The 26,320-nt window shown below is 43.0% G+C and overlaps 1 protein-coding gene across 1 annotated transcript in view; it reads left to right on the top strand.

Moving 5' to 3' along the window:
- ABTB2 (ankyrin repeat and BTB domain containing 2) overlaps nt 1-26,320 on the top strand; it is a 149,332-nt gene that overhangs the window by 98,476 nt on the left and 24,536 nt on the right. Inside the window, exons 3-4 of the mRNA XM_035116548.3 lie at nt 360-573; nt 25,130-25,282. Of these exons, the coding sequence (XP_034972439.1) occupies nt 360-573; nt 25,130-25,282 (367 nt within the window). The remainder of the gene's footprint in view (nt 1-359; nt 574-25,129; nt 25,283-26,320) is intronic.

The following is a 26,320-nucleotide window of genomic DNA, read 5'->3' as shown; positions in this document are numbered from 1 at the left end:
ACCACCACCCTTCTGGTTAACAGCAAGACACATGGACCCATTGTGCCACCAAAGTGTCATACTTCAGTTGACAACTTCTAAGGTCTCATATAGGAGATGCACACTGGCGAGGTGGGGGTGGTCTTGTAAATTGGAAGATTTAGTACTGCCCCAGGGCTTGACAGTGAAATGCAGCTTTCATAATTCTAGCAGAAAGCTTCAGTTAGCTTAATTATAGCCTCAACAATTTTATGAAGATGAACAGAAAACGGTAAATGGCTCCCTCTCGATTGTATTTGCAGTGACTGTGGCTGAAAGGCACTCACTGGAACTTTTAGTAAATGATACTATTTTTCTTCCTTCCTCTGCTCCTTTTCCAGGTGATTTAGTGTCACGAGCAATGCACCATATGCAATGTTTGAACACACTCCGCCCTGGCATGAGTCCTGTACGACAAAACAGGCAGCAGCAGCAACCCATCTCCTGGTCCCCTGATGCCCTCCACACCCTTTATTATTTTTTACGCTGCCCTCAGATGGAGTCTATGGAAAACCCCAACCTGGATCCACCAAGGATGGCTTTGAATAATGAACGGTAGGTCATGGTTAACAGAGCCTCATTGGGGGGCACAGGACCTTTTAAGCCACATTGATAGTTCTGCTGAATTCCATGTATCAGTGATTCCTGTAAGATGGCCTGTGCCTTTTCTTCACTTTCTCAGTTAATTGGAACTGGAACTGGAAAGCGAGTTGCCTTGGTCACTGATTTGTGCAGCTAAGGCATATCTTGTATAATTATCCTCAACACATTCATCAAAGCAGCCATTCCCAGATGTCCAGAATTGGCCTAGAATGCAGAAATTGCCTTCTCCAGTGTCCAGAACGTATTTCTCTCTCTACATGGATCCCATGGTGGTGGCTTTTACAAATGAAATTCTAAGAGCACATGAGGCCCTTGCTCAGCTTCTGCTTTGCAACCATAATATCTAGTCAAAAAATTTTTTTGCTGTTTGAATTTTTTATGCTCTGCCTTTTGCACTGAAAAGTCTTCAAGACATCTCAGAGTCCAAGATAAAACAATATCCGATCCAGTCCACACACATCAAAACAGCATGACTAGAACCCACACCAGACAATAGTAGATTCAGCGGCAGACTAGAAAAGTAACAAATAACAAAGATCATGTGATCACTTGCCAAGAGCTCAAGAGAATTAGATGTTTTTAATTTGACACTTAAACAGTAGGAGGTTGAAAACCAAACAAGTGTATGGCTCTACCTTCAGTTCTTGTTTTATCCCTAATATTTTAATCCTGCTTGGCACTCAGCTTCCTTTCCCTCAGCTCTGTGAGAAAGGCCATAATGCAGTGGTTCCCAATTAGCTGAGGACGCATGTCCTTTAAATGTATGGTGTGGATCTGTCCCCACAGCTAGACAGTGTAGTCAGTACTGAGCTAGATGATCTAACTAACTCAGTATAAGGCAGCTTCTGCTCATCCCGCCATCTGACATCACCCCATCATTTTTAAGCACTCTAGTTTTGCTGGAAATGGGTTGCTCATAATTCTGCAGAGCAGAGGGGATGAGTCTTGGCTCCATTTCCCAACCACTGACCTTAGATACCCACTGCTCTGAGGAGCCCATGGGAGGCAGCACTTCCCCCATGACATCATCACTGATGTCACTTCCCCTGACCCTCATTGCAACACACTTCGGCCTTGTTAGAGGCCCCCGGTGATGGGGTTGGGGCCCGGGGAAGGAATCAATATATTTGAGCAAATCTTGTGAACTGGAGATCCTGACTTTCTATATGAGGGCATTTTGGATGGTGTCGTGCAATTAAAACCCCACAGCTACATGTCCTGGTTCTTCAGAAGAAACTGTGTGTTTAAATAAGATACATTCTAAGGGAAAGAAACTGCCAATGGTGAAAGAACCCTCTCCCCATGGGCATTCAAAGAGAATACCACAGTTGCTGTTGTTTTATGTTGCTGTGGCTAGAAGGAAAGATGGAAGTGGTTAAAAGAAGAAGAAGAAGAATTCCCAGGAGGTGCATAGCTGGTCACAGGAAATGTAACACAAAAGGCAAATGTGGTAGGTTCACTGCCCTTGACAATACCACAAAGAAAGAGTAACTCTCTTAAGAGCATCTCCAAGCTTCTTCTTCTTTATGTACTGTAAATGTATTGGTTGTGTAGGATAAAAAGAGATCTGAAGAGCACTTCTGGGGCTTGAAATTGCGATCCCTAGTGCAGAGGTCAGTCATCGTTTTGCAAGATGGCTTTGTGGGGCAGAAAATATGAGGATGTTTTCTCATATTCTCTTCTTGACATGTTATTATTCCTATGACAGCTCAGCATGATGCCACCATGCTGACCACATCGCATTTTCCCTGTTGCATACAGAGAAGGGCTCTGATTAGAGTGGGATGCACATTCATATACAGTATGAGCATATTTTTTTGGTCCTCCCCGCAAACTCCTCTTCTCATGGGCTTCATGCCAGAGAGGAAAAACACCAGGATTCCTTTCAGGCTGCGGCTCTAGTTTATTTCTTAAATCAATGTTATATATACTGCAGAAACCTCTGTTATTTCTGACTGAATCCATGTACAAGAATTGCACAGTAATGTTTAAACGATATGCACTTGTGGGCTTTGATTCAACAGAGCAAGTGCACTTCAACTGTAGCTTCAATCCCATTAATCAGCTGTTTGGCAGGGAAGAGGAGAGTTTTCATCTGTGTGGGAGGGGGTGACTGAATGGAGCCTCCCATTTAGCTCCAAACAGCTGATCGGTGGGATTCCATGTTTTTTTTTTTTTTTTAAAAGGGATATGCATACACAAGCCTTGGCTGCCTGGTTCAGACTTTGGAATTGTGTGTGCCTGTGCCAGATCCATTTTTCATCTAGCTAGGGATATGCCTGAGGAAGCCAGGTTCCATGCGTTTTTGTTTTTTAAAAAATCAAAACAGGTTGATCAAATGACAGGCTTTAATGCAACCTGGAAGTGAACAAAGATCCCAAAATATCTAGCAGCCAGCTATACCACAGTCAACAGAAATCCAATGAGCCTTTGAAAATATTCCAAAGTATATTTTGTGTGTTTTACCACAATGACCCCAATGCCTGTCATTTAATGTGGCCAGTGGGATGAATGGTGCAGAGGATACTTTCCTGCACCAAAGTCCATTCTTTCCTTTCCAGCAAGAGGGAAAAGTAAACGGAGGTTGCCTTTGAGTGTGCCAGGCACACAGCATGATGCATAAAGGCACTGATTCACTTACGTTGTTTTGGCAAGGCTATAGAGTCAACCCTCTCCTCTCCCCACTTTTAGCTGTCTGTTGTAAATCAGCAGCAAACACTGCACTGCTGCATTGTGTAGCATTGTTGTTGTTGTTGTTGTTGTTGTTGTTGTTTTCTGGAATGTGCTTTCAATGTGCATTGTAGACCCAGGAACAATCTTAGTCATGTAGTAAGGGAAATAACTCTTATGATTACCAGCTACCGTATGTGCTGTGGCTTTTTAGTTGCCATGCAAAACCTACTGATGTTAAACAGTCATTCTAAATAGCAAGAAATATAAAGGGAATTATTGGCAAAGGCCCATTTTTTTGCAGAAAGTAAACTTCCTTTTTATCTGGAAGAAGCTATTGGGCGGGAGAATTCCTTACTTATTAGTCTGTTGATTGCTTACCTTTCTCTTGCTCCCCTTCGTTCACCCCTTTTTGGTTTTTCATCTGTACTTTTGAGAACGTCGTCTACTGAATCGTGGGCATAAAAATTGAGTCTGCTTAGCACTTAATAGAATTGGGCCTTTAAATCTCTGCATGAATAAAAATAGTATTTAATGCTTGTTTATAGCTTTTGGGAATTCAAAGTGTTTCATGTGCACTATCTAGTTATAATCCTTACAACAACCTTGTAAAGTAATCTGCATTACTATTTCTCCATATTGTAGATGGGTAATGGCAGCTGAGAGAAAATGGTTTGCCTACGGCAAACTAGTAAGCTTGTGACAGAGGCAGGATTCCAACCAGGGCCTTCTGCTTGGGAGTAGGTATTTTAGCCACTACAGTGCACTAGCTCTCATTACCTTGACACAACTCATGGGACATTCTCCTTTTCAATGCTTTGAAGATAACCCTTAGACTGGGAAAACAGCCTGGGGAGGGGAGAGGCTAAATCTCTTCTCCCAGTGGCAGGGGCTGAGGTGGGGAATTGCATCAAGGAACAGTACATGTAAGTCAGAACCAGTGGATCTGGGAAGAGTTAAGCACCTCCTACCTGCTAGTTCTTCCCTACTCGGGACATGGTCCTGCATTACCCCTGCAAACATGGGTTGGAAACATACATCAGCCAATACGACATGCAGTTCCACCTTTAATGACCAGGTGGAATCTTCACCACTATGAGTTTGTTTGACAAACGTGTTATTTCTCTGAAAACCTAGTGGAATCTATTGCTAGTTTAGCACTCGTGTCCATGTTAGCAGCACATGTGGTTTTGTTTATTTATTTTCCAGTCCATCCCTTCCTTGCAACCACCCTGTGAGCTAATTTAGCTCCTTGCCCCAGACCACTCAATGAAGGTAAAATTGAAACCCAGTTTCCCAAGCCTGGCACCATCCTGCCTCTTCTTTCTAAGTGAGCTAATGCTACGCCATTCACTGGAGGATCGTTATGAATTTGGGACCATTTAAAGGGGTAACGACTACAACAGCAACAGAACTCTGGTTTAGCTGGAAAGGTGTTTTGCAATATTCAAAATGCTACACCTGTGTCCTAGAATGTGAGTACAGTACGAGCCTCTTTTCACATTGCAACAAATCCCCTGTTGCCTGATGGGGGCCAGTGCCTTGGACATGTCACCATCGGCAAACACATCTTGACAAGGACGCATATGCTTCTGCTCCAGCACTTCTTGGATTTCTCAGAGAGATCCTGAAAATTGATGAGATACTTTCATATGTGGAAAGCAAACAGAGGTGTAGCGACACCCCTGAGCATCTGCTCTGTTTCCTTTCCATCACTAAGGTTAGCATAATTCGGTTATATGTTAAATGGACCTGAATACATTGTGAAAATATCAGAGAGAAGGAGGCATTGACCCTGCAGTCTACACACACTGCCCTGTTTCCCAATGCACCACAATGTAAAAATATATATAAAAAATGCTCAAATTTTGCTAAGAGTGAAGCATTTTGTTCTGACTGGCAGCAAGGGAACAAAACAATCAATCTGCAAGCTTGGAGGTGGTCCAACTTGCTACCCCCATTAGGTTCCCTTGATGAAAGCCAGTAAGCATTTTATTTCAGAGGTGAGGGGGAGGATGCCATGCAGCTAGAAATAAAAATTCAGAAGTTGCCAACTTGGTGGAAACGGAATGTAGGCTGGAAAAACTGTGAGCGCTGCAAAAAGAGAGAGGAGGCTTTAATGAATGCAGGGAGGCCAGCTAGCTTGAACAAGAGAGACCTTGTTCTGGTTTTGGTACACTAGGGGCCCTCAAAATGTGTCAGGTTTTGTTGCAACAAGGCTGTTTGTGAGATGGATGCAAAGCAATACAGTATCACTTGTCCACTGTGCACTTCAATGGAGATTGGTGGTGCTGATGCTATGTACCAGTTAGGTGTTTTTTTTAATGATGTGCAAATTTCTTGTTTCAAAGAGGTGCTTCGTCTTACACTTATTACTTCCACGGGGCTAAGATCTGAAAGCATTGTAAGGTCTAATAAGAAAAATGTAAAGCGTTGTTGCTATCATCTGGTGCCTGCGACTTGGTTGTCAACGTCAGAATAGGACAGTGATGGGCAACCTTTTGAGCTTGGTGTGTCAAAATTCACCAAAAAACTGAGCATAACTCAGGTAGTGTGTCACTTCGAGAAACAAACCATAATTTCATTATATTTATAGTTTAAATAACAAAAATGTATAATTATAATATATAACTGTATTTAATAAACCAAAAACTAATTATTTAACCAAACCAAACCCAAAACCCCTTATTTATCACAAAGTGCCCAGAGTTGCTGAGCTTTTTGGGGGGAAAGTGCTGACCAAAGTTTTGGAGTTTTTTTGGGGGGGGGTGCAAAAGTTGCTTTGCTTTTTTGGGGGGATGCCCCAAAGCTGCTGTGCTTTTGGGGGGGGGGAGAACAGAAATAAATGATGAATAATACATTCGCTGGAACTAACACGCAGCACCAACATAATCTGCCAAAGCGCCAAAAAACCAGCACAGAATGGGTTAAAAAACCGAACGCTGTTACACCCAATTATAGTCTGCCAAAGCGCCAGAAAAACAGCACAGAAAGGGTTAAAAACCAATCTCTTGCTACCAACAACAACAATAACAAAAAAGGATCCTGGTTTAAACAGCAGAGACAAGCTGTAGCAGAGACAAGCTGTAGGAGGAGTGGGAGAACAAATGGGGAAAAACAACAACAGCAGCATGAATGGGACGATGGGGCGCGTGCCAGTAGTGAGAGCTCTGCGTGTCACATCTGACACGCGTGTCATAGGTTCGCCATCACTGGAATAAGATATTGCTGGAAATTTGCTGGGATCAGCACCCCTCTTCCCCGGAAATGAAAGTGAGGGCAATCCCCACAGCTGCCACTGCCGCCATGGACCCCACTTCCCTGGACTTGACAAAGCCTTTGGAAGGGTTGTGCATGGAGTCTCACAGAAACATAGTACCTGTGGTATCTGTTGCGTTACAGAGTTGTGGCTTTTTTATGAATATAACTCCACGTCGCACTAAATTTTAAATGGTGGGAAAGCACTGTATGCCAGGTACTGCCCTAAATTTCATCATGTGAAATTAAAACACAAGACTCCAATGCAGTCTCTCATCCAGGCACTGACCAGGCCGAGGCCTGTTTTTCTTCAGCAAGGGGGTGGGTGGCCTCTAATATCTTCAGTCCATTCCTTGGTCTGGCTTCAGTAAGATTTCACAGCACCTGATTTTAGCAGATATGCCATAAACTGGACACCTTCCCAGACAGCAGCTGATATAGTGGATTGTCTAATTTTAAGAAGACCACCTGGCCATCTTTAGAAGACTCCCATAAGAGGCAGTGATGACCACTAGCTTGGATGATGTTAAAGGTGGATTAGATGGATTTTTGGAGGATAAGGTTGTCAGTAGCTGCTAACCCTGATGGTTATGTTCTGACTCTGCTGTTGGGGGCAATATGCTTCTGAATACCAGTTGCTGGAAAGCACAGGAAAGGAGAGAGCTGTTGTGATGAAGGCCTGCTTGTGAGCATCCCATGGGCATCTGGTTGGCCACTGTGAGCACAGGATGCTCGGCGAGATGGGTCTGATTCAGCAGACTCTTCTTACGGCAAACTAGAACTTCCTTCTTACTGTGCCTTCTGCCTTTGGAATATTTCTTACCATAATTTCTGCAAGATTGTTGTTCTTTATATGAGACTGAGAAACAACACTTCTGATGCCTGGGGGTGGGTGCAAGGACAGAATTCTGCCATGTTAATATAGTGAGTAAACAAACAAACCCCTGTGCTGCAAAATATGCCTCAGCAATATCGAAAACAACACGATGGCCAGAAACAATTACAGTATAGGAAACTTTATGGAATAATGCCAAACATCAAAACTATCAAACTGAAGTCTCTGAAAGTCCTTGAATAAGTCACGGTCCCAGACTTTACCCGGTGGAGATCAAGCTTGTAAAGCTTTGTATAATCGGTAAATGTCCAATTCTGATGTCCAACTCTAGAACTCTGCTGAACAGTGTTTCCGGATAGCAACTACTGTTTCATTCAGTTCTTCATCAGCCAATTAGTTCAATAACACTCGTAAGTAGAAAGATGTGTAATTTCTTCATTAACTGAAAATAAAATATTCAAACGATGACCTGCACATACATAACATAACAATAACTTCAAATAGTGTGGAAATTATAAACTGTAACATAAAAAGGTTACATACCTGTCAGGGTTGATGTGGCTACTCTTGAGTAACGACCTGGCACATGCTCGTCTTTCAGAAGTTTTTATTGGTGCACATTATTTACAGTGTAACGAGCTGCTGGTTTCATGTCTGCTCATTCCGATTCAGATTCCTGCACTGGCGCCTTTCGCGATCTAGACCAACATAAAAGCCGCGGAACTGTGAAGCGTTTCCCTTTTCTCCGCCTCCTCAGTTCCGGTGTCGGGGGGAATGGTCTGCGGGCTGCCTGACTTCTGTCCCCTCTTTCCCCCTCCCTTTCCCTGCCTATGGAGCGAGGGCTCTTGGATGTTGCCAAAGGGCTGGCACTCCCTTTACGTTTCCTGGCTCTTCCCATCAGACCCTTCGCTCTCGTGGCTGCTGGGAGACGGGCTGCTTCTGATGGGGGGGGCTGTTTTCTGTAAGCCTTCCCCCTCACAATACCCAATCTTTTTTCAAATACTCTGGAACAGTACTCATGCGATTATGTAGTCACTGTTACTAGCAACATTTTTTGAAAAATATATACTGTATAGCCAGCCCCAGATGATACTGATAACAAGGATAAATGGACATAAATATGACATCAGGAATCACAAGACAGAGAAACCAGTAGGAGAACACTTCAATCTCCCAGGACATTCTATACAAGATCTCAAAGTAGCTGTTTTATTACAGAAAAATTTCAGAAACAGACTAGAAAGAGAAGTTGCTGAATTGCAACTCATTACCAAGCTTAAAACCATGGAGAGACCTGGTCTGAATAAGGACACTGGATTATTATCTCATTATACATGATCAAGCTTTCTTTAGCACCTCAGCCCTTACTTTTTCCTGCAAGACCAATTGCAGTCGTTAACAGTCATCAACAGGTTTACCACTCCTATCAGCCAATCACCCATTCCCACCACCCTTCTGAGTAATACCCCTCCCACCCTCTGACTATACATAAGGCTCTGGTGACTTCTGTTTCAATGTATCTGAAGAAGTGTGCATGCACACGAAAGCTCATACCTATGACAAACTTAGTTGGTCTCTAAGGTGCTACTGGAAGGATTTTTTTATTTTGTTTTGACTGTGTCAGACCAACACGGCTACCTACCTGCAACTGATAACAAGGAGACCAAGCTTAAAGCCACAGTACAAAGTAACAGCAAGGATACAGATAATCAAATAAAACAATTGAGGTCTAATTCAGTTTTAAGTCCCCCTGGATGAATGGATTTAAACATGTTTCTTGCTGCCATAACTGATGTGCACAATCTTTTTTGATACCCTTTGTCCTCTGATTCCCCCATAAAACTGTAAATAATAAATCCGTATCCGAATGATTGTGAGAAACAAAATGTTCTACCAGAGGTAGCTTTCATATTGGCTGATGTTAATATAGTGGCCTTATTTGAGGATGAATGTTTTTTTAAAAATAAATATGGTAGATTCCTTTAATCCATATTTTGTGATGATAAAAACTCATTCTGTTCGCTTTCCCCCCTGTGACATGATAGTCCGATGTAAGCAGCACTCCCATTTAGATCATCTGTCTTATGTGAGAAGTCAAGTTGTACTGTTCATAATCAACCCCCTCTGTCTCCTAAGACTTTATATGATATGAGCAAAACTGATGAAACAAGAACTCCATTGACTTTACATAACATCATGGACTTAGCTGACCGTTTTTACTTGCAGGGCACAAGAGACTTTCCTGAACCTTAACATCATGAGATTCTTATGTGACTCAGTGAATCAATTTTTTTCAAAACAGTATGTTCCTTAAACTTGTGCCTCTAGTAAACAAAAGTGTGATTCTCTGGCCAGATACATTGTAGCCAAAAACAAATGTTTACAATAGTAGACAATTTAGAGATGGTTGAATATTTAAGGCAGGCAACCCTACTACTAGACTTTACCCTAAGCCTTATGTTCATCAGCTATATTCAAGAAAGATGTTACCGTAGTAGAAACTACTCAGCATCTACATGTCTGCCTTAGATGTCTGTGCTGGGTATCAGCCTGCAGAAGATGCCACAATTTCTTATTTTTTGCAGATACAGCAATCCACATGCCCTGTCCAAGGCATTTACTTCCCAGACTCCAAGTCTCAGATCAGACTATTAGTGGTTTGTGACTATTTTGCATTTTCCTGTAAAACAGTTCACATCGAATAATGCACAAAATATGAAATGTTTCATCTGAGTTTCTGAAACGACATCAGAAGAGATCAGATTTCATTTTTGAAAACCCCAGAGAATTAACCAGTAATACTCCTCCTCTACACAGATGAGGGGAAGTGAGTCCAAAGGGGCTGTGGGGCCATGCTTTTAAGCACACTGCTGTCATCAGCCTGGTTTGCATGCTGTTGCACAAAGAGACAATCTGAGCTGCCTTATTCCTCTCCTGCTGCTTCCAGTTCCACCCAGAGCTAAGCCATAGTTTGGCTTAGTGTTATGTCTGAAACCAGGCTTGTGGTTTGTCTTGCTCTAAGCCAAACCATGGATTAGCCCCTGGAAGCACAACAACAGCAGGAGTCGGGGAGGAGCAACTAGCCATGAGTTTCTCACTGTGCATCCATCATGCTTGCTCATTCATGCCAAGCCATAGTTTGGCTTACTGTTACGTGCAAACAAGGCAATAGAGGCTCCCCACTTAACTCTAAATCCTATGCGGCAACTCTTGCCTCTACGGCCTCAGAGACATCCGATCATCTGCCCAACATAATGTAAGCACTTATGTGGTTAATATATTAGGACCCATTAGAAAACAGTCTCTGTCCTTGACCATCCCTGCTATGCTTGTCCAAAACTGTGTCCTCCCTAGCTTTCCTAGGTTTCACTGGTTTTATGGGAATGAGGTAAGGTTCTATTTTTGAAAGCAGTAGTGAATGCTTCTAGCCATGAAGACATTTAGGCCTTTCTTCAGGCATCAGGTTCACGACTAAATAGATGTTTACAGGTTTGCAAATAGCTTTACCTGCCCTCACTAGTCACTGCTTATAAAATGTAGCCTCTTGAAGCTTTATTTACTGCATTAGCAGATGCGTGCAGTGTCTTTTTGGATTTCTCTCCAGAATAAGCCTCAAAAAGGCAGGTGGAAAATCAAGCTATTTTGCTTGCTTAGTCTGACCAGGAGCACAGTTTGTTATGCTGTGCTGCACTTTTCGATACTGCAAGCTTCTCTCTTCCTTCTGCAGTTCCCTTGATCACAGCAGGATGTGAAGCTGCCACACTAACAGAAATGACTGGAATTGCATCTGTGGAGTCCCAGTTCACACAATAAAGGTCTTCACACAATGCCCATAAAAAGGTAATCAAGTGGGAGTGCCAGGACATGTGACAAGCGGCCCTTTTGCATAAGAGGCAGCATGCATCCCATGTGGCATTAGGTGCCATAGTGCTTCACTGCTCTTTCACTTGCTGGAAACATGGTAGGTGTCGCTAGTGGGGCTAGGTATGCCACTTGCTTAAATCAATTTTAAAGAGCCCATACAGACCAATAGGAGAGCATAAAGCTGCTGATGGATACGCAAGCAGGCAGCGGAGGAAAATGGCAATGGTACAAACCAGATGCTTGCTTGTTTAGCACAAAATGATTCTTACCAACCCAAAACTGCAGACTGAATCTCTGGCTTAATTTGAGCCAGGTCTCATCAAGGCTTAGTCCAGAGATTGCGTCTACCATGACGGTTCAGCCATGGAACAGAGGAAGCCATAAGAACGTAAGATGAGCCCTGCTGGATCCGGTCAATGGCCCAACTAGACCAACATCTTGTTCTCACGGTGACCAGATGACCTTACAAGCTGGGGATGACAGCAGCAGCACTCTCGCTGCTTGTGATTCTCTGCAATTGGTATTCAGAAGCTTGCTGCCTCTGAGAGTGGCAGGAGAACATAGCCATTGTGGCTAGTATACAGAGGAGTGTCTCTGGACTAAGGTTACCAGATATCCCCATTTCCCAGGGACAGTCCCCGGATTTACAAATCAGTCCCCATACAAAATCAATTGAAGTTGAAAAGTGTCCCCGGATTCACTGGGGGAAAAAATCTGGTAACCTTACTCTGGACATGTCTCTTCTTTTCACGACTGACCAACCACAGCCAGGTGACTATAGATCTGGGATTAGGGGTAGGAGTTTCCAAGAAGACTTTCAAACACATTTGGCTCTCAAATATTAAGCTGCAGTACTAAACTATGGAAGTGTCCCAGGCATCAGTGATCCCAGGATTGTACTACAGGACACAGTTAAGTAGGGTGGAATTTGCAGTCTCTAGCCTATAACTCATTAAGGTCGGACCTTGGAGTCAGGGCTCTGCTTTTCATCCAGAGCTTACTAGAACTCAGTTCCGGCACCTCTCAGGTGGGCGCCACTGCCATTCAAAGAGGGAAGTGCTCATGGTGAGTTCCGGCACCTCTTTTTCCATAAAAACAGCACTGATTAGAGTTAGGATTGCTCTGCCCTTGCACTTTACAAATTCAGTCTAGGGTTACTGACTATTTCACGTACAAGTGAGCACGTAACAGCCAAATTGGGCAACATGACTGAGCACAGGCTTAGTTACTTAAACAGTTTTGAATGTACAATAATCTCACCGTGTGTCATTTTAGCAGTTTGCAAACATTATAATAATTGCCCTTTCATCGCCTGAGGTTAATATAATTTCCCATTGGACTAAATTACACATCCCAGGGTGCAGGGATCTCTTGTTTCCTGAGGAAAAATGTGGTCTCTTCTGAAACAATCAAGTCGTCCTAAACATAAGCACATGGTGCTGAGCCTGCCTTTGACAATAGTCTATAGCTGAGTTTGCCTTGGGCTTCCTCTTTCCTTGTTTATATCTTCATCACAAAGAAGGCACTAATCGCTGATCTGGGGAAGGAATGGAACTTGCTATATATTTCTATAACAGAAATGTCCCATTGTCTGCTGTATTGTTTCAAGATTATCTTAATGATTTGCTGATAATTTTCATGGCTGTTTTTTGTTTTGCTGTGTTCTTAAGACCATTGTTAGCTGTCCTGGAATGGGATAAGGGAATAATCAGACTGAAAGGCAGTTCCTTCTCCCTCTCCCGGACAATAATATGCCTATCTACTTGCATACCTGTTCGTAACCATAGATCAGATGAACTATTTTTAAAGGATAACTGCTCTGTGTCAGACAAATCCCTCTCAAATCAGTTACCTGTCTACATTTGTTACAATTCTTTGTCTCTTTATTGTGAGAGAGAAAAGGGGAGGTAACATTAAATTGTGAGTTTAACATTTTTAGTAGGGGGGTGGCAAATGGGAAGAAGAGACTCTACATTTAAAACACAATTTGAAAACAGAAAGTATCACAGTCTTGAAGCTGATAGTATTGCTTGAGTTTGTGAGGTACGAGACACCCTAAATTCCTGAGTCCAATAAAAGTTAGAATTAATCAAGCTCCAGCGAGTTGAACTGTGCCGAACACTGAACCCCTGGTTTCAGCTTATGTTAAAAATGCAAACCAGGCCAACTTAGTGAGAGTTTGCTAAGTGTGGGTCGTTAGGGAAACAAAGCCTGATAATGACCAAATCATTAACATAAAAAAAGATAGGCAGAGGGGCCATCAGTAGATTCAGTGCCAGATAGCAAAATGGGTGAAGCCCCTTCCTGGGCCCTGGTTTACCGGTAGTTAGTAAGACAAAAGATCAGTAGTAGTTTTTAAGATTGCAGTTTGCCTGATGTTGGTGGAATGAAAACCTTTTCAGCCTGTTAGTGCCAACAGGCACCGGTTTCAGGGTCAGAGCACAAAGCAGGCTGCCTGCTTCTATGCTGCAGGAAGGAGTGAGAGAGCATGGCTGTTTTCTGTTTTGGATTCAAGGCTGCTGCACCTATGGGAGAAGCAAGAGACCCACTTGGAGTTCAATGCTATGGACTCCCCCATTGTAGGCTGAGGTTGTCTATATGCGCAAATAAACCATATATCATAAAGACACCACAGTCCGCTGTGCCTCATTTCCAATGGAAACGCGAACCCTGGGTAATCTCTCACCACTTGGAAATTGGGGTGGCATAGAACAGAATTCTAGGTCATGTCTGTAACAGTCACATGAATGTGATTCCAAGCCTTTCCTAGATTCTGCCCCTAGGGCACAATACAAGTTTGTGGTTAGAGAAGAAGAATCTCATGTAACAGGAAACACAAGTTCCTCTCTGTGCTGCACATGCTTTGTCGATTATCTGGGACAACCACATAGCCTTGTTCCAAAAATTATTTTACCTTCTGAATGAGTGTTATAAAACTCCCTTTGCATACCCGCCACCATTTTAAAAATGAAAAGATGGACTCTTTTTTGTGTATTTGTAACATCTCTATTCTGTACATCGAAGATGGTTACACCAAGTCCCATAACACATTGCACAAGGCTGCTGTCTATCCGCCTCCTGTTGTATTCATTTGCTCTGCAACTGTCTGTAACTACCACAGTTGGGGTTTTATTTTGGTAGCTAGTTTTATAAAGGGTTGCCATATTTCAAACAGTGAAAATCCAGACAGAAAAGTTGCTTTTGGGGGGGAGGGGGGCAAAGTTGTTGAGCTTTTTCTAAGTTTTTTATCTCCACCTCCTCCATTCCTGCAGGGAGAGCCTCTACTAGGTCTCTTTTTGTTCCAAGGATGGATGGAGCCCTTCTGTTTGCAGAAGGGAAGTCTTGACCCAACCCATGAGGTACTCCCTGTGGAAGGATTGAAACTTGAAATAGCAGTCTACTTAGGTGCATACCACCAAACTTAGAAGAAGCAAGTGTAGCTAAGTGGCTTTTAAGAATAGGATATTCTCTAGTGAGAGGCCATGAAACCATAACAACATGAAGTAGAACCAGGCAGAGGGCCTTCTTGGTAGTGGCGCCTGCCCTGTGGAACGCCCTCCCATCAAATGTAAGGAAATAAACAACTATCTTACTTTTAAAAGACATCTGAAAGCGGCCCTGTTTAGGGAGGTTTTTAATGTCTGATGTTTTATTGTGCTTTTAATTCTGTTGGGAACCTGGGGAACCCAGCCAGATGGGTGGGATATAAGTAAAATTTTATTATTATTATTATTATTATTATTATTATTATTATTATTATTATCTAGTTGTTTCTGATTTCAGGTTCAGGGGGTGGTTGTCGTGCTGCACTATACGTCTTCAGGAATGGAGTGCTTCTCATGTATTGTTAATATTAGCATTTGACTTGCAACTTTACAGGAAAAATGATCTCTGGAGCTCTTGAGAGACTCCAGTTAATTATCCACTTCAGGAAAAAAAAAGAGAACCCACCCTAATTTAACATTCTACTAGGAAAGCACTGGCATCTACTTCAAATGGGAATTGAGTTACACAAAGACTGCACACGCAGCAACAACAGATTGTGTACAAATGCAACATCAATCAAATACTTCAAAAATAATTTTGCCTCCTCTGCAATTTCCCCTACATGTTACTTTTATTCATCTTAGACTGTCTGGTGCTTATTAGAAACTCATTTAGTTTTTGAAAATTGTTCTTGAAAAAATTATGTTCTTAATAGGCCTAAGAGCCAAATTAAGGCTGCCACATTGGAAACTTTTAGTACAAAATTAATAAAATGGCCCATTTCCCCCATCCTTCAGAACTGATCAAATGTTTATGTGATGGATCTTTGATTCTCTTCTCTCTTTTTTTATTGATTGATTTTGCGACATACAGCCTGAATCATTTGCTTGCTTGCAGTTCTGAATTTGTTGAGACTTACTCCCTAGTAAGCATGTTCTGACTGGGCCACAAGCTTCGCAGCTTTTAGCAATTTGCTACGGCATCTCTGTCCAAAGGGTTCTCCAACATTCTCTTCAAAATTAATTGCGGGGTTGAATGTTGCAGATGAATCCTAAGTATTGAAAGCAACATACAAAAGAAAAAATACACAACTTCTTCCTGTTCAGTGCAGATCACTGTTGAAATGCAAATGCCAGTCCTTCCCATGGAAAGCAAGGTCAGAACACAGCCCTGTTGAAACGAATGATACAGGCCTTATGGGAAAGGGAGCTCTTTGGGCATTTCTAGGTTCTGCACCAAGCTTCCTCAACCTCGGCCCTCCAGATGTTTTTGGCCTACAACTCCCATGATCCCTAGCTAGCAGGACCAGTGGTCGGGGATGATGGGAATTGTAGTCTCAAAACATCTGCATAGCTGCCAAGTTTTCCCTTTTCTCGCGAGGAAGCCTATTCAGCATAATGGAATTTCCCTTTAAAAAAGGGAGAACTTGGCAGCTATGAACATCTGGAGGGCCGAGGTTGAGGAAGCCTGTTCTGCACCTACAGCAGTTTGCTGGGTCAGTCCAATAATCCTTGTATCCTTAAATTGGAGGCATATTTTTGCTTTTGATCTTAGGTGATGAAAGTAGAAAGTACTATTGGTTTGCACATCATGCTTTGCCAAACTTTGGTTTAGTGTAACTGCATACAGGAACCTGTGGAGGAGCTCTCAGTGCAAACCAGTTTCATGGAGGCAGGGGTGCCAACTTGAATAAAATATTAGGAGGGGACAGATAAGCCCCACTTTGCATGATCAATCACAATATGTGGCACATGCACACCATTTGAATGACAATGTCCATTAACTTGTGGCTCAATATTTTGGTGGGGGAGCTGAAGTGACCTTGGCCCCTAGGACTTGGCCGCCATACAAGAAAGGTCTTTTTGTGCCTCCCAATCTCTGCTGATTATCATTTGCAGGGATAGCCAACAGGATACTGTCCGGATGTATGACTCAAGCTCCTGTCAACTTCAGGTCAGTGCAGTAGTTAGAGGAGCATCCTTTTGGCCAGCTTGGTTTAGAAGGGTGTGCTATACCTTGTGGTATAGCCAGTGTGGTGTAGTGGTTAAGAGTGGTAGACTCGTAATCTGGGGAGCCGGATTCGCGTCTCCGCTCCTCCACATGCAGCTGCTGGGTGACCTTGGGCTAGTCACACTTCTCTGAAGTCTCTCAGCCCCACTCACCTCACAGAGTGTCTGTTGTGGGGGAGGAAGGGAAAGGAGATTGTTAGCCGCTTTGAGACTCCTTCGGGTAGTGATAAAGTGGGATCTCAAATCCAAACTCCTCCTCCTCCTCCTTGCAAAAGCAAACCAAAACCCTTCCATAAATTGCACAAAGAATCACTGTGGCTTAGAAAGCTAAGCTATGCAACCTATTATGTATGTATACTGTGGAAGGCAAGATGTTTAGCGGTATTTAAACAACATATACACATGGGGGAAGTAGATGGAAGAAAGCATTAATTATTAATCTCTTGATTTACCAAGCCTGACTTCCCATTCAGTGATGAATATTTTGAGATGCTGTTTCTAAAAGGTACCTTGCCCATGTTTGTCTTGCTTTTTGGTTTCCTCCTCTGTAACTTGTAAATATTTTTTAAAAGATTTAAAAATAGTTAGACAAATAGCAGGTGAAATAATTCTAGTGCAAAATACTGAATGAAATGTCCAGAAGACAGACCTTGGCTGACTTGACATGTATCAAGGGTACATGTAATCTGTACTGGGTTCTGCAGGAGACTGTAGAAATGAGTAGTTTTGTTTTCAGGATTTGTCATTTCATTGTTAAGCCTGTAAGGTGCAGCTCAATCATATTTTCATGACACACACCTGAAGTTTTGCTGGTTTTCATAGGGGAGGATGTGATTAACAAGGAGGGGCAGTCTATGGTTATATCAGGGATGCAAGCAAGCTTATAGCCAGATAATAGTATTACAGAGCTACCCCATGGATGACTTACAATCATACCTCGGTTTAAGTACGCTTCGGTTTGAGTACTTTCAGTTTAATTACTCCACAGACCTGTCTGGAACGGATTAATCCACTTTTCATTACTTTCAATGGGAAAGTTCGCTTCGGGTTAAGTACAGACTTCCGGAACCTATTGTGTACTTAAACCGAGGTACCACTGTACTCAGAAGTAAGACTCACTGTGTTCTGTGGGGCTTAGTCCCAGGTAAGTGTGGATCAGATTGCAGCCCTAGTTTCTGAATCACATAAGTACCATAGTTCCTAGCTTGTGAATGGAATAACTGCATAATACTTTTCACAACAAGATTTTCAGTAAGCAGACTCGTATCAAACTGCTTCTGCGAGCAATGCCAACGAGCTGTGGAGGAAAAAAGATAAAGTATTCCCAGGATAAAAATATCATCGTCAAGTTGCACTCTTGCAGCATAATAGAAACTTAACTCTTCTTTGAATGGTCTTAACAGGTTTCTTTACATAAAAAATACACTGAGGTATATAGTAGTTTGGGGAAAACTGTAAAATATTGAAGGAATGAAGATTATTCTGCCCTCCCCCCACCCCACCCCCAGGTTAAAAGTCAGATATTTCAATTAAGAATATCAGAATTTGAAGGGGGGGAATGTGTACAAAGATGGAAGCAACTTAATTCTGAAGATATATAAATGATATTAAAAACTATCTGGTAAAAAGTATGTGGCTAAGGGTCTAAACCTATACACAGCCAGAAGCAAGGCTTACACAATTCTGTATGTCTCACTTCTGAGTAGACATGCCTAGAATTGCAATGTTAGCAGGACCTATGAAGGTCTGACATTTCAGGACCAGCACACTTCTCTGGGAAGATCTGCTTTGCTTTGGAGGAGGTGTGAATAGCCCGATTTGGTTTAATATTCAGACTTTGTCCAAAGCAGATGCTCCTTCCTAATGGATTGCTCTTGATGGGTTACATGGATTTAACACTGCAGATTACTTATTAAAACATATTGTACACGTTTATGTATCAAATTTCTTTAATCCAGATATTTTGGGGGAGTTAACAATTAAGTCATTTCAGCTAAGATTGATACTAAGGGCAGCAGAAAGTGCTCACAGCAATTGAAGGTCTTAAAATCCTGATGCAGGGAAGCATGGGAAGGTGCTACATTTTGCATGTGTGCTGAAACAATTCAAGAATATTGAACTTTCTCTGTATCAGGATTATTATTATTATTATTTGTACCCCGCCCATCCGGCTGGGTTTCCCCAGCCACTCTGGGCAGCTTCCAACAAAGATTAAAAGAATGTGACGGCATGATTCTTGAGTGTTGAAGGGTTCAATGGAAATTGGTCACCCTTTCCTGTATCCATTCTTCTTGGACCTTTTTGGACCTTTTGGTACCATGAGACATGCTTGGTTAGCTGAACAGAGCCAGGGAGACTAAGACTATAGCTTTTGGAGATTTGGAGCTGAAACTGTAGAGCTGTCATTATCTGTGCCTATGCATACACATTTTTCTCCATTTTACTACTTAGGTTTCTGGTTGATCTGGGTGTGCAGGTTTCTGTACAGTCCTGCCCAGTCCAGTGTTCCTTAATTTTTTTAGCTGGCAAAGGAAAGGATACATGCGCAGCCACTTATCTGTTTATGGGCATATCCACATTTACTTCACTCTATATCAGCCTTGCCCATTGTTATGCCCTCCCAATGTGATGGACTACAACTCCCATTGTCCCTGACTATTGGCTGTGCTACTCGGGGCTTGATGGACTGCATGCATTTAAGGCACTAATGGGAATTGTATAAACAACTGTATAACTTTCCTTATACATCTGAAGGCAGCCCTGTATCAGGAAGTTTTTAATGTCTGACTGTCATTGTGTTATTTTTATTCTGTTGGAAACTACCCGGAGTGGCTGGGGCAACCCAGTCAGATGGTCAAGATATTATTATTTTTATTATTATTATTATTATTATTACAAATAATCTGGAGGGCACCGGTTTAGAGAAGGCTGTTATGAACTTTAAGAAAATAGTGGGATATGACTACTCAATGCCAAAAATCAATATCCTACCATTGCAGAAGAGGGACCCAGGTGGCGCTGTGGGTTAAACCACAGAGCCTAGGGCTTGCCGATCAGAAGATCGGCGGTTCGAATCCCCGCGACGGGGTGAGCTCCTGTTGCTCAGTCCCAGCTCCTGCCAACCTAGCAGTTCAAAAGCATGTCAAAGTGCAAGTAGATAAATAGGCAGGAAGGTAAACTGAGTTTCCGTGTGCGGGAAGGTAAACGGAGTGGGAAGGTAAATGGAGTTTCCGTGTGCTGCTCTGGTTCGCCAGAAGAGGCTTTGTCATGCTGGCCACATGACCTGGAAGCTGTACGCTGGCTCCCTCGGCCAATAAAGCGAGATGAGCGCCACAACCCCAGAGTCGGTCACGACTTGACCTAATGGTCAGGGGTCCCTTTACCCTTTATCTTTGCCATTGCAGAAATATAATTTTATTTCCTTTTTAATCAATTTTTCCTTCAGCAGAGTTGTAGCCAGTGGTCATATCAGAGGAGACCCAGTGAAATCCATCAACCTAATTTAGTCATGTCCATTAACTCCAGTGGGTCTACTCTGACTAGGACTAACAGTGGATACAACCTGTTTGTGCTCCTCATTTCCAGCGCCTTGAAATGTTTACATTAGGAGTGAAACTGACTCCACCAGAAGCCCCCCTTCAGTTTTCATTGCACTTGTAAAGCTATCAAGCTACTTTTGCTGGCTAAAAGCTAAAGCGGGAAGTTGTTTCTGCTCTTACAACGATATTGACCATGGTTTACTGTCATCGTGGTTTACAGTGCGTGAGCCCTCTGTGCTCACTTTGCTTCTCCCAACTTGCGCTGGGAAGAGACACGCCACAATTCCTAGCTTTGTGGTACATCTGAAGCAGGCATCGTCATTTGTTTTCTTTAAACCACAGTTGGCAAGCCAAGAACAAAGTACATGTGCTTCCACATGAAAAGAACTACTTCTTACAGAGGGGGCATTATGTGGCACCTGTAACAATGCCAGTACTGCAGAGCCAGGCAGTCGGGTGGGCACCTCTGGGGTAAGGTGATCCTACAAGTAAATTGGTCCCTGGCTGCTGAGGGATTCATATACCAATAGCAACACTTTTATTTATGACTTTGTGATGTGTGAACATGGCCATTCTCCATTTACTCTCTTGGACAGAAGGGGAGCAAACCTTTTCACAGAGCAGTGAGATTTCCTCCCATGCCACTCGGTACGTCTCACCCCTCGAATGCTTTCCATTCAGATTCTGCTCTGACATGCCAGCTGCTGTTTGTAATTCTGGCCTCTGTCAGCTTTTACAGCATTGTGTGATTTCCACTCTGTGTTACTTCTGGTGTCGGCTCAGTAGCCTTCCCACTCCTCCCCAAATGACTGAGCACTTTGTGGTCAGGTTCACCACTTCCTCATACCAGTAATCAATTGACTTAGGAGTCATTTCCATCTCGAGGAGCATGACAAAGAATGAGTTACGGGTCAGTTCTTTTAAAATCAGACAAGTTCTGAGCCACTAGAGTATGCCATTTTCATCTAACTAAAAATAGAAGAGCCCATTCACAGGACATGAGTTGACATTGATCCTTGACTGCCTCTGCCAGTGACGGTCATGTGTGCACTAAATCAGCATTAGGAGAGTATTTCACCTTGGATATTTTCACACAGAACATGCTCTGCTTCAGTTCTATAAAAGGTGACCTCATATTCTTACTGTTTGTATGCAACAATTGAGGGCTATGTTTGATCAGGTACCTCAGCATCTTTTGTAAAGCTTAAAAGCATCCATTGGCACAGGGAGAAATGTATTGAGACAGCAAGTCTGAGGGAAATGGGGCCTTCCATCCTTTTTCCTCCGTTGATTTCCCTGTTAAAATGTGTCACACGCACATTGCTAATAGCCTTGCTGGGGTGGGGCAGTAAGACAGGTACAAAATTGTCACTTGTCTTCTTTTTTAAAAAATGAAGGTGTAGGCAATTATTTTGATCAGGAAAATAGCATTAACACAGTGGGGAAGAGTTAAACATCACCACCCTCTGTCCTATTGCCCATTTCTGCAGCTGTTTTAAAACAACTAAACCGGACTTCGTTCCAAGTGCTGGTGCTTGCCTTTGTAGCCCTCTGCATCATAGAAGCCAAGTGACTGCTGGTTCATCTCCTCTCCTGTCACTTAACTCAGGCACCTATATCTACACCTAAGACCTTTCTCCAAATCCCTGGTTGGGTGGCAGCCAAGAACAGAGCCTTTTCCATGGTGGCACCCCAGCTGTAGCTGACATTCTTTTGACAGGCTTGCCTGACACTCACTTTACTGTCAGTTCAACACCAAGGGATGTCATTTTTTAAAATTTTTGCAGGTTTTTTTTTTGATAGTGCTAACTTTTCTCCGTTTTATTTCTTTTACGCTAATGTGGGTTTTTAAGGATTTAGACTTTTACCTTGACACACGCTCTTGTTTTTTTTTATATTTTGTAATCTCCACAATTTCTCCTCTTTTGTAAACTGCCCTTGGGAATGCCAAGTGGCTATTGAAGGGCATGTTATACATTTCAGGAATGAATGAATAAGTTTTTAAAGCCCATTGGGAGATCCAGTTGCACGTTGTTTGGCCCAAAGAGAAATCTGCAAGTCAGCTTCCTGCCTTAGTTTGACACTAGCATTAAACAAGCAGGGGCCATATCACTCTGAATGGGCCCCCCGAGATTGTATTTCTTCTTGTGTCTGTTATAATATATATGTGGCAAGCAGGAAGATAAACCTAGGAGCTGAGCTGTCACAGTTCTGATGTCATTTTTGTGGGGGGGAAGCCGTATTTCAGTGCCCAAAGAATTGCTTTCTGCTCTCTGGAAGGTCACCTTTGTGCCTGGTGTAGAATGGCTAAATGCCCTGTAATCAGAAGCACTTCAAGTCTTTTTTTGAAAGTAGCTCACTGTCTCCTGTCAACTCTTTCAGCTTGTTTTATAGGAATCTTGGTCACATCCCCATCATACATTTTCAGCACTCTTATACCACTTTTAACATTCATGGAGAATCCTGGGAACTGTAGTTTGCCAAGAATGCTGCCCTCACAGAGCTCCATTTTCTACCACACTTAACAAACTACAGTTTCCATAATTCTCCGGAGCTGTTAGGACTGCTATAATAAGTGGTTGTGACTTTAGTCTGTGAATGGACAGACCTAGAAACAGGGATGGGAGAATAATTAATTTGCTTTGCATTTTGATATGAACCTACCCAGTTTACACGGGTCTCCTTCAAAATTCACAGTTCTCTGAATTGTTTCAGCGCAGCATACCAAAATGCACATATTATTATTGGAAAGGCAAATGCTTAGAAAAACTAGCATATTTCAGGAAATGCAGATGAAAATGTTTATGAATTTTCATACAGACTCTTTTTTTAAAAAAAAATGCAAACGTGGAAATGGGATAAACCTGAGACTGGGAAACTGAGAAAAGTTGACAGATTTGTCTGTCTCTACCTTGAAAACAGGGTATGCCGCTCCCTTTTGCTACTGCAGCTCACACACACCTCCCCCCCCCCCCATAGCCTTTTAACAGACCTCCTAGCTGGCAAATTGAACACCAAATCACTCTACTATTTTGCCCATCCTTTCTCTCCCTCTCCAAAAAGGATGGTAGAAATCAATGTTCTAAAAACTTTTCCTAAAAGCTTCCATGAAACAGTGGGGGGGGGAGTGAAGAAGTTGTGACCCAGGGACATAATGGGGCGGGGGAACCACTTAGCACCCACTCCCTGTAGCTCGGTTCCTTGGAAACAGGAAGAGCTGGTTGGTTTTCCCGGAGGTTGAGCCTAAGGAAAAAGCTCAATGCAGTGAGTGCAGTTTTCCAGCCACCTCACCTCTCAGGTTACATACATCTGTATGCAGCATTAGTCATTTTGTGAGGCACCTTGAGAGGCCTTTGTTGGATTACAGACAGGATAAAAGTTTCTAAACCAACTGATAAATTACAAAGAGGGTTCCTGGTGCTGTCATGCTGAGCAGTGCGCTTTGCGCAAGCACTGTGTGTGGGTGCCCCACTCTACTCCACCCCACCTCCTTGACGAAAGCTCCAAATAAATACTTAGATATTGGTTTTGATTTAATTGGTGAGGTAATAGATGGAACAAATGGTTGGGAATGCTCTGTGGGAAAAATTCCTTTGTGGATTAGGAGGGTTAACTAGATAGCTGAACACAGGAGGGAAATGGGTGCGGAGGGAACGGCGCACGTTGCTTTTTATGGGCTGCCTGTGCAAAACACACCTTGCTTGTGGCAAAATGGAAACAGATGTTTCACTTTTGATGAGCAGAGTTGAAAGTCTACATGTTGAAAGCCTGGCAGAGGGAGCTCCACTCGCAAATCCTATTATTTGCAATGATTTCTAACAGGATTTGTCTTTCCTGCTCTTCTTCCCCGCTCCGAACGCATCAATCTGAAAATGCCTTTCATGATGTCATCCGCTTTTCTTAATACCCAGTTCATTTTTCTTTCCCTCTATCACATCTGTGGTCCCCCCCCCACTTTCTGATCTGAACTTTAAAGGGTAGGAAGAAGTCTATCCTCTTAGCCCCACAGATCAATTGCTCAAAGGGGAAGCATATCTTTCTAGCATAAAACAAACAGAATTGGATTTGAGAATATGTTTCTTTAAAATATACGCTTGGCATTTGTAAGCCTATCAGCAAGGGCAGCTTCATTCTTTCGGTGGAACGAAACAAATCAATCTTGGCGTTGCTAGTTCTGAGGCAGTGCTCTTGTAAGAGAAGCGATAATAATGATAATTAATAGGGAAAAGTTTCTACTATACTGTACTCTCCTTCTTGAGTTTGACCAAGAAGCACATACCATCAGAGGCCAGGTAAACAAAAGAAGGCTCGCTCATCAGTGACTGGAGAGTTAGAAATCATATTTAGTGGAGACCTAGAGCGCATAATTTCACTATTCCCCATGTAAGTGAATGATTTCTTACAATAGAAAATAAAATACTGCACTCGGGGACAGTTTTGTGTGGGCCAGTTATTGAGTGGCATGACTCAGGCAGTATTTTAAGTAGGAACTCACAGCACACATTCTTAACCGTCTCAATTCTAAGTGGATTTTAAAAAAAGATAAATCCTGGTGTATCTACAGGAGGGCTGTTTATTTCAAATGCGGTTCTTCCTACCTGCAGAACATACAGGCTGCCAATCTGGATGCAAAAGCCCCAAATCCTAATCGTACATTACTTGAAAGTAGCTCCCTTTGACATCAAAGAAAGCATACTTTCCAGTTTGAAGCTAAGTGTGGAGTTTTAAGAAGAAATATTTTGGAAGTGAATAAGATTCCTAACTTTCTTCCTAACTTTCTAGGGCACTATATTTGGCCCAGATAACAACCATATGAGGTCTAATGGAACTTCCCTTTCTTTCCGAAGGCCATTCATGCTTCTTCCTCCACTGATGGAATGGATGCGAGTTGCTATAACATATGCTGAGCACCGGAGGAGTTTAACAGTGGACAGCGATGATATAAGGCAGACGGCCAGGCTACTCTTACCTGGCTTGGACTGTGAACCTCGGCAGCTGAAGTGAGTATTGTGCTTTTACTGCTTGACCGAAAACAATCCGAAAAACACTGCTAAATTTAATCACTGGGTATTCTTGTGCAGCTTGTAGGTTTCAGACATTTTTTACACACATATGCAGAAAAAGACTGAAATTTGTCCAATGTTGCAATGCGTGGGTGTGCATACCTAAACTTCAGGTTCATCCTTTGCCATTCAGAGTCATTTCACACTAGCCAAATACCGTACACAATGGGCAGAGAACCTTTTTCTTTTTCTTTTGAGGGTCATATCCCCTTAGGAAGAACGCACACAATGGGAACTTAAAATGGGCCCCAGTGTCCCAGTGCGTGCACCACATATAAATGGAAATATCTGGCCCTTGGATCTCTTCTCAGCCTCTGCTGCCCCACTCCTTCTCCCCAAGCCACAACCCTCATCCTGCCCTGCTTTGCACCACCCTGGAGTGTTTTTGCCTGCCTGGATTGTGTCTTTGAACTTTAAAGATGCTTCTTACTTGCCTAAAAGGGGTGTGCAGGTGTATGGGGAGAGCAGCCTGCTGCAAAGGAAACCCAGCCAGATGGGTGGGGTATAAATAAAAAATTGTTGTTGTTGTTGTTATCATCATTATTATCAGTGGCGTAGTAATAGGGGCGGGGGCGTGCCGCCCCGGGCAGCAGGCTGCGCGGGGGGCAGCAGGCTGGACGGGGCTGACCACCTCCGACGGCCGCCGTGTGACGCGGTCACTGCCACGGAGGAGAAGCCCCTGCTTCACTCTGCAGCTTGAATGGGGTTTGCTGCAGCGCCGCGGCGCATGCCTCCTATGCGTGGTGCCTTCAGGTTTGCCGCCCATGGGCAGCCAGGCGGCTAGCTACGCCACTGATTATTATTATTATAAAAATCCACAGTTGTTGCTCTGTCCACTTTTGCCCCTTGTCCTGCTCAGTGCTGGCATGTGGCCCCCAGGAAGTTGCCCAGAAGGGGATGCGGCCCTAGGCCTGAACATGGTTCCCCACTCCTTCCCTTGCAGACTGTAGATAAACTCATAGCAAACAGCCACCT

The sequence above is a fragment of the Zootoca vivipara genome, chromosome 1 (genome assembly GCF_965207765.1).
Source record: "Zootoca vivipara chromosome 1, rZooViv2.hap1.1, whole genome shotgun sequence".
NCBI lineage: Eukaryota > Metazoa > Chordata > Lepidosauria > Squamata > Lacertidae > Zootoca > Zootoca vivipara.
The sequence above is the reverse complement of the archived record's forward strand: the minus strand, read 5'-3'. Positions and strand labels throughout refer to the sequence as shown.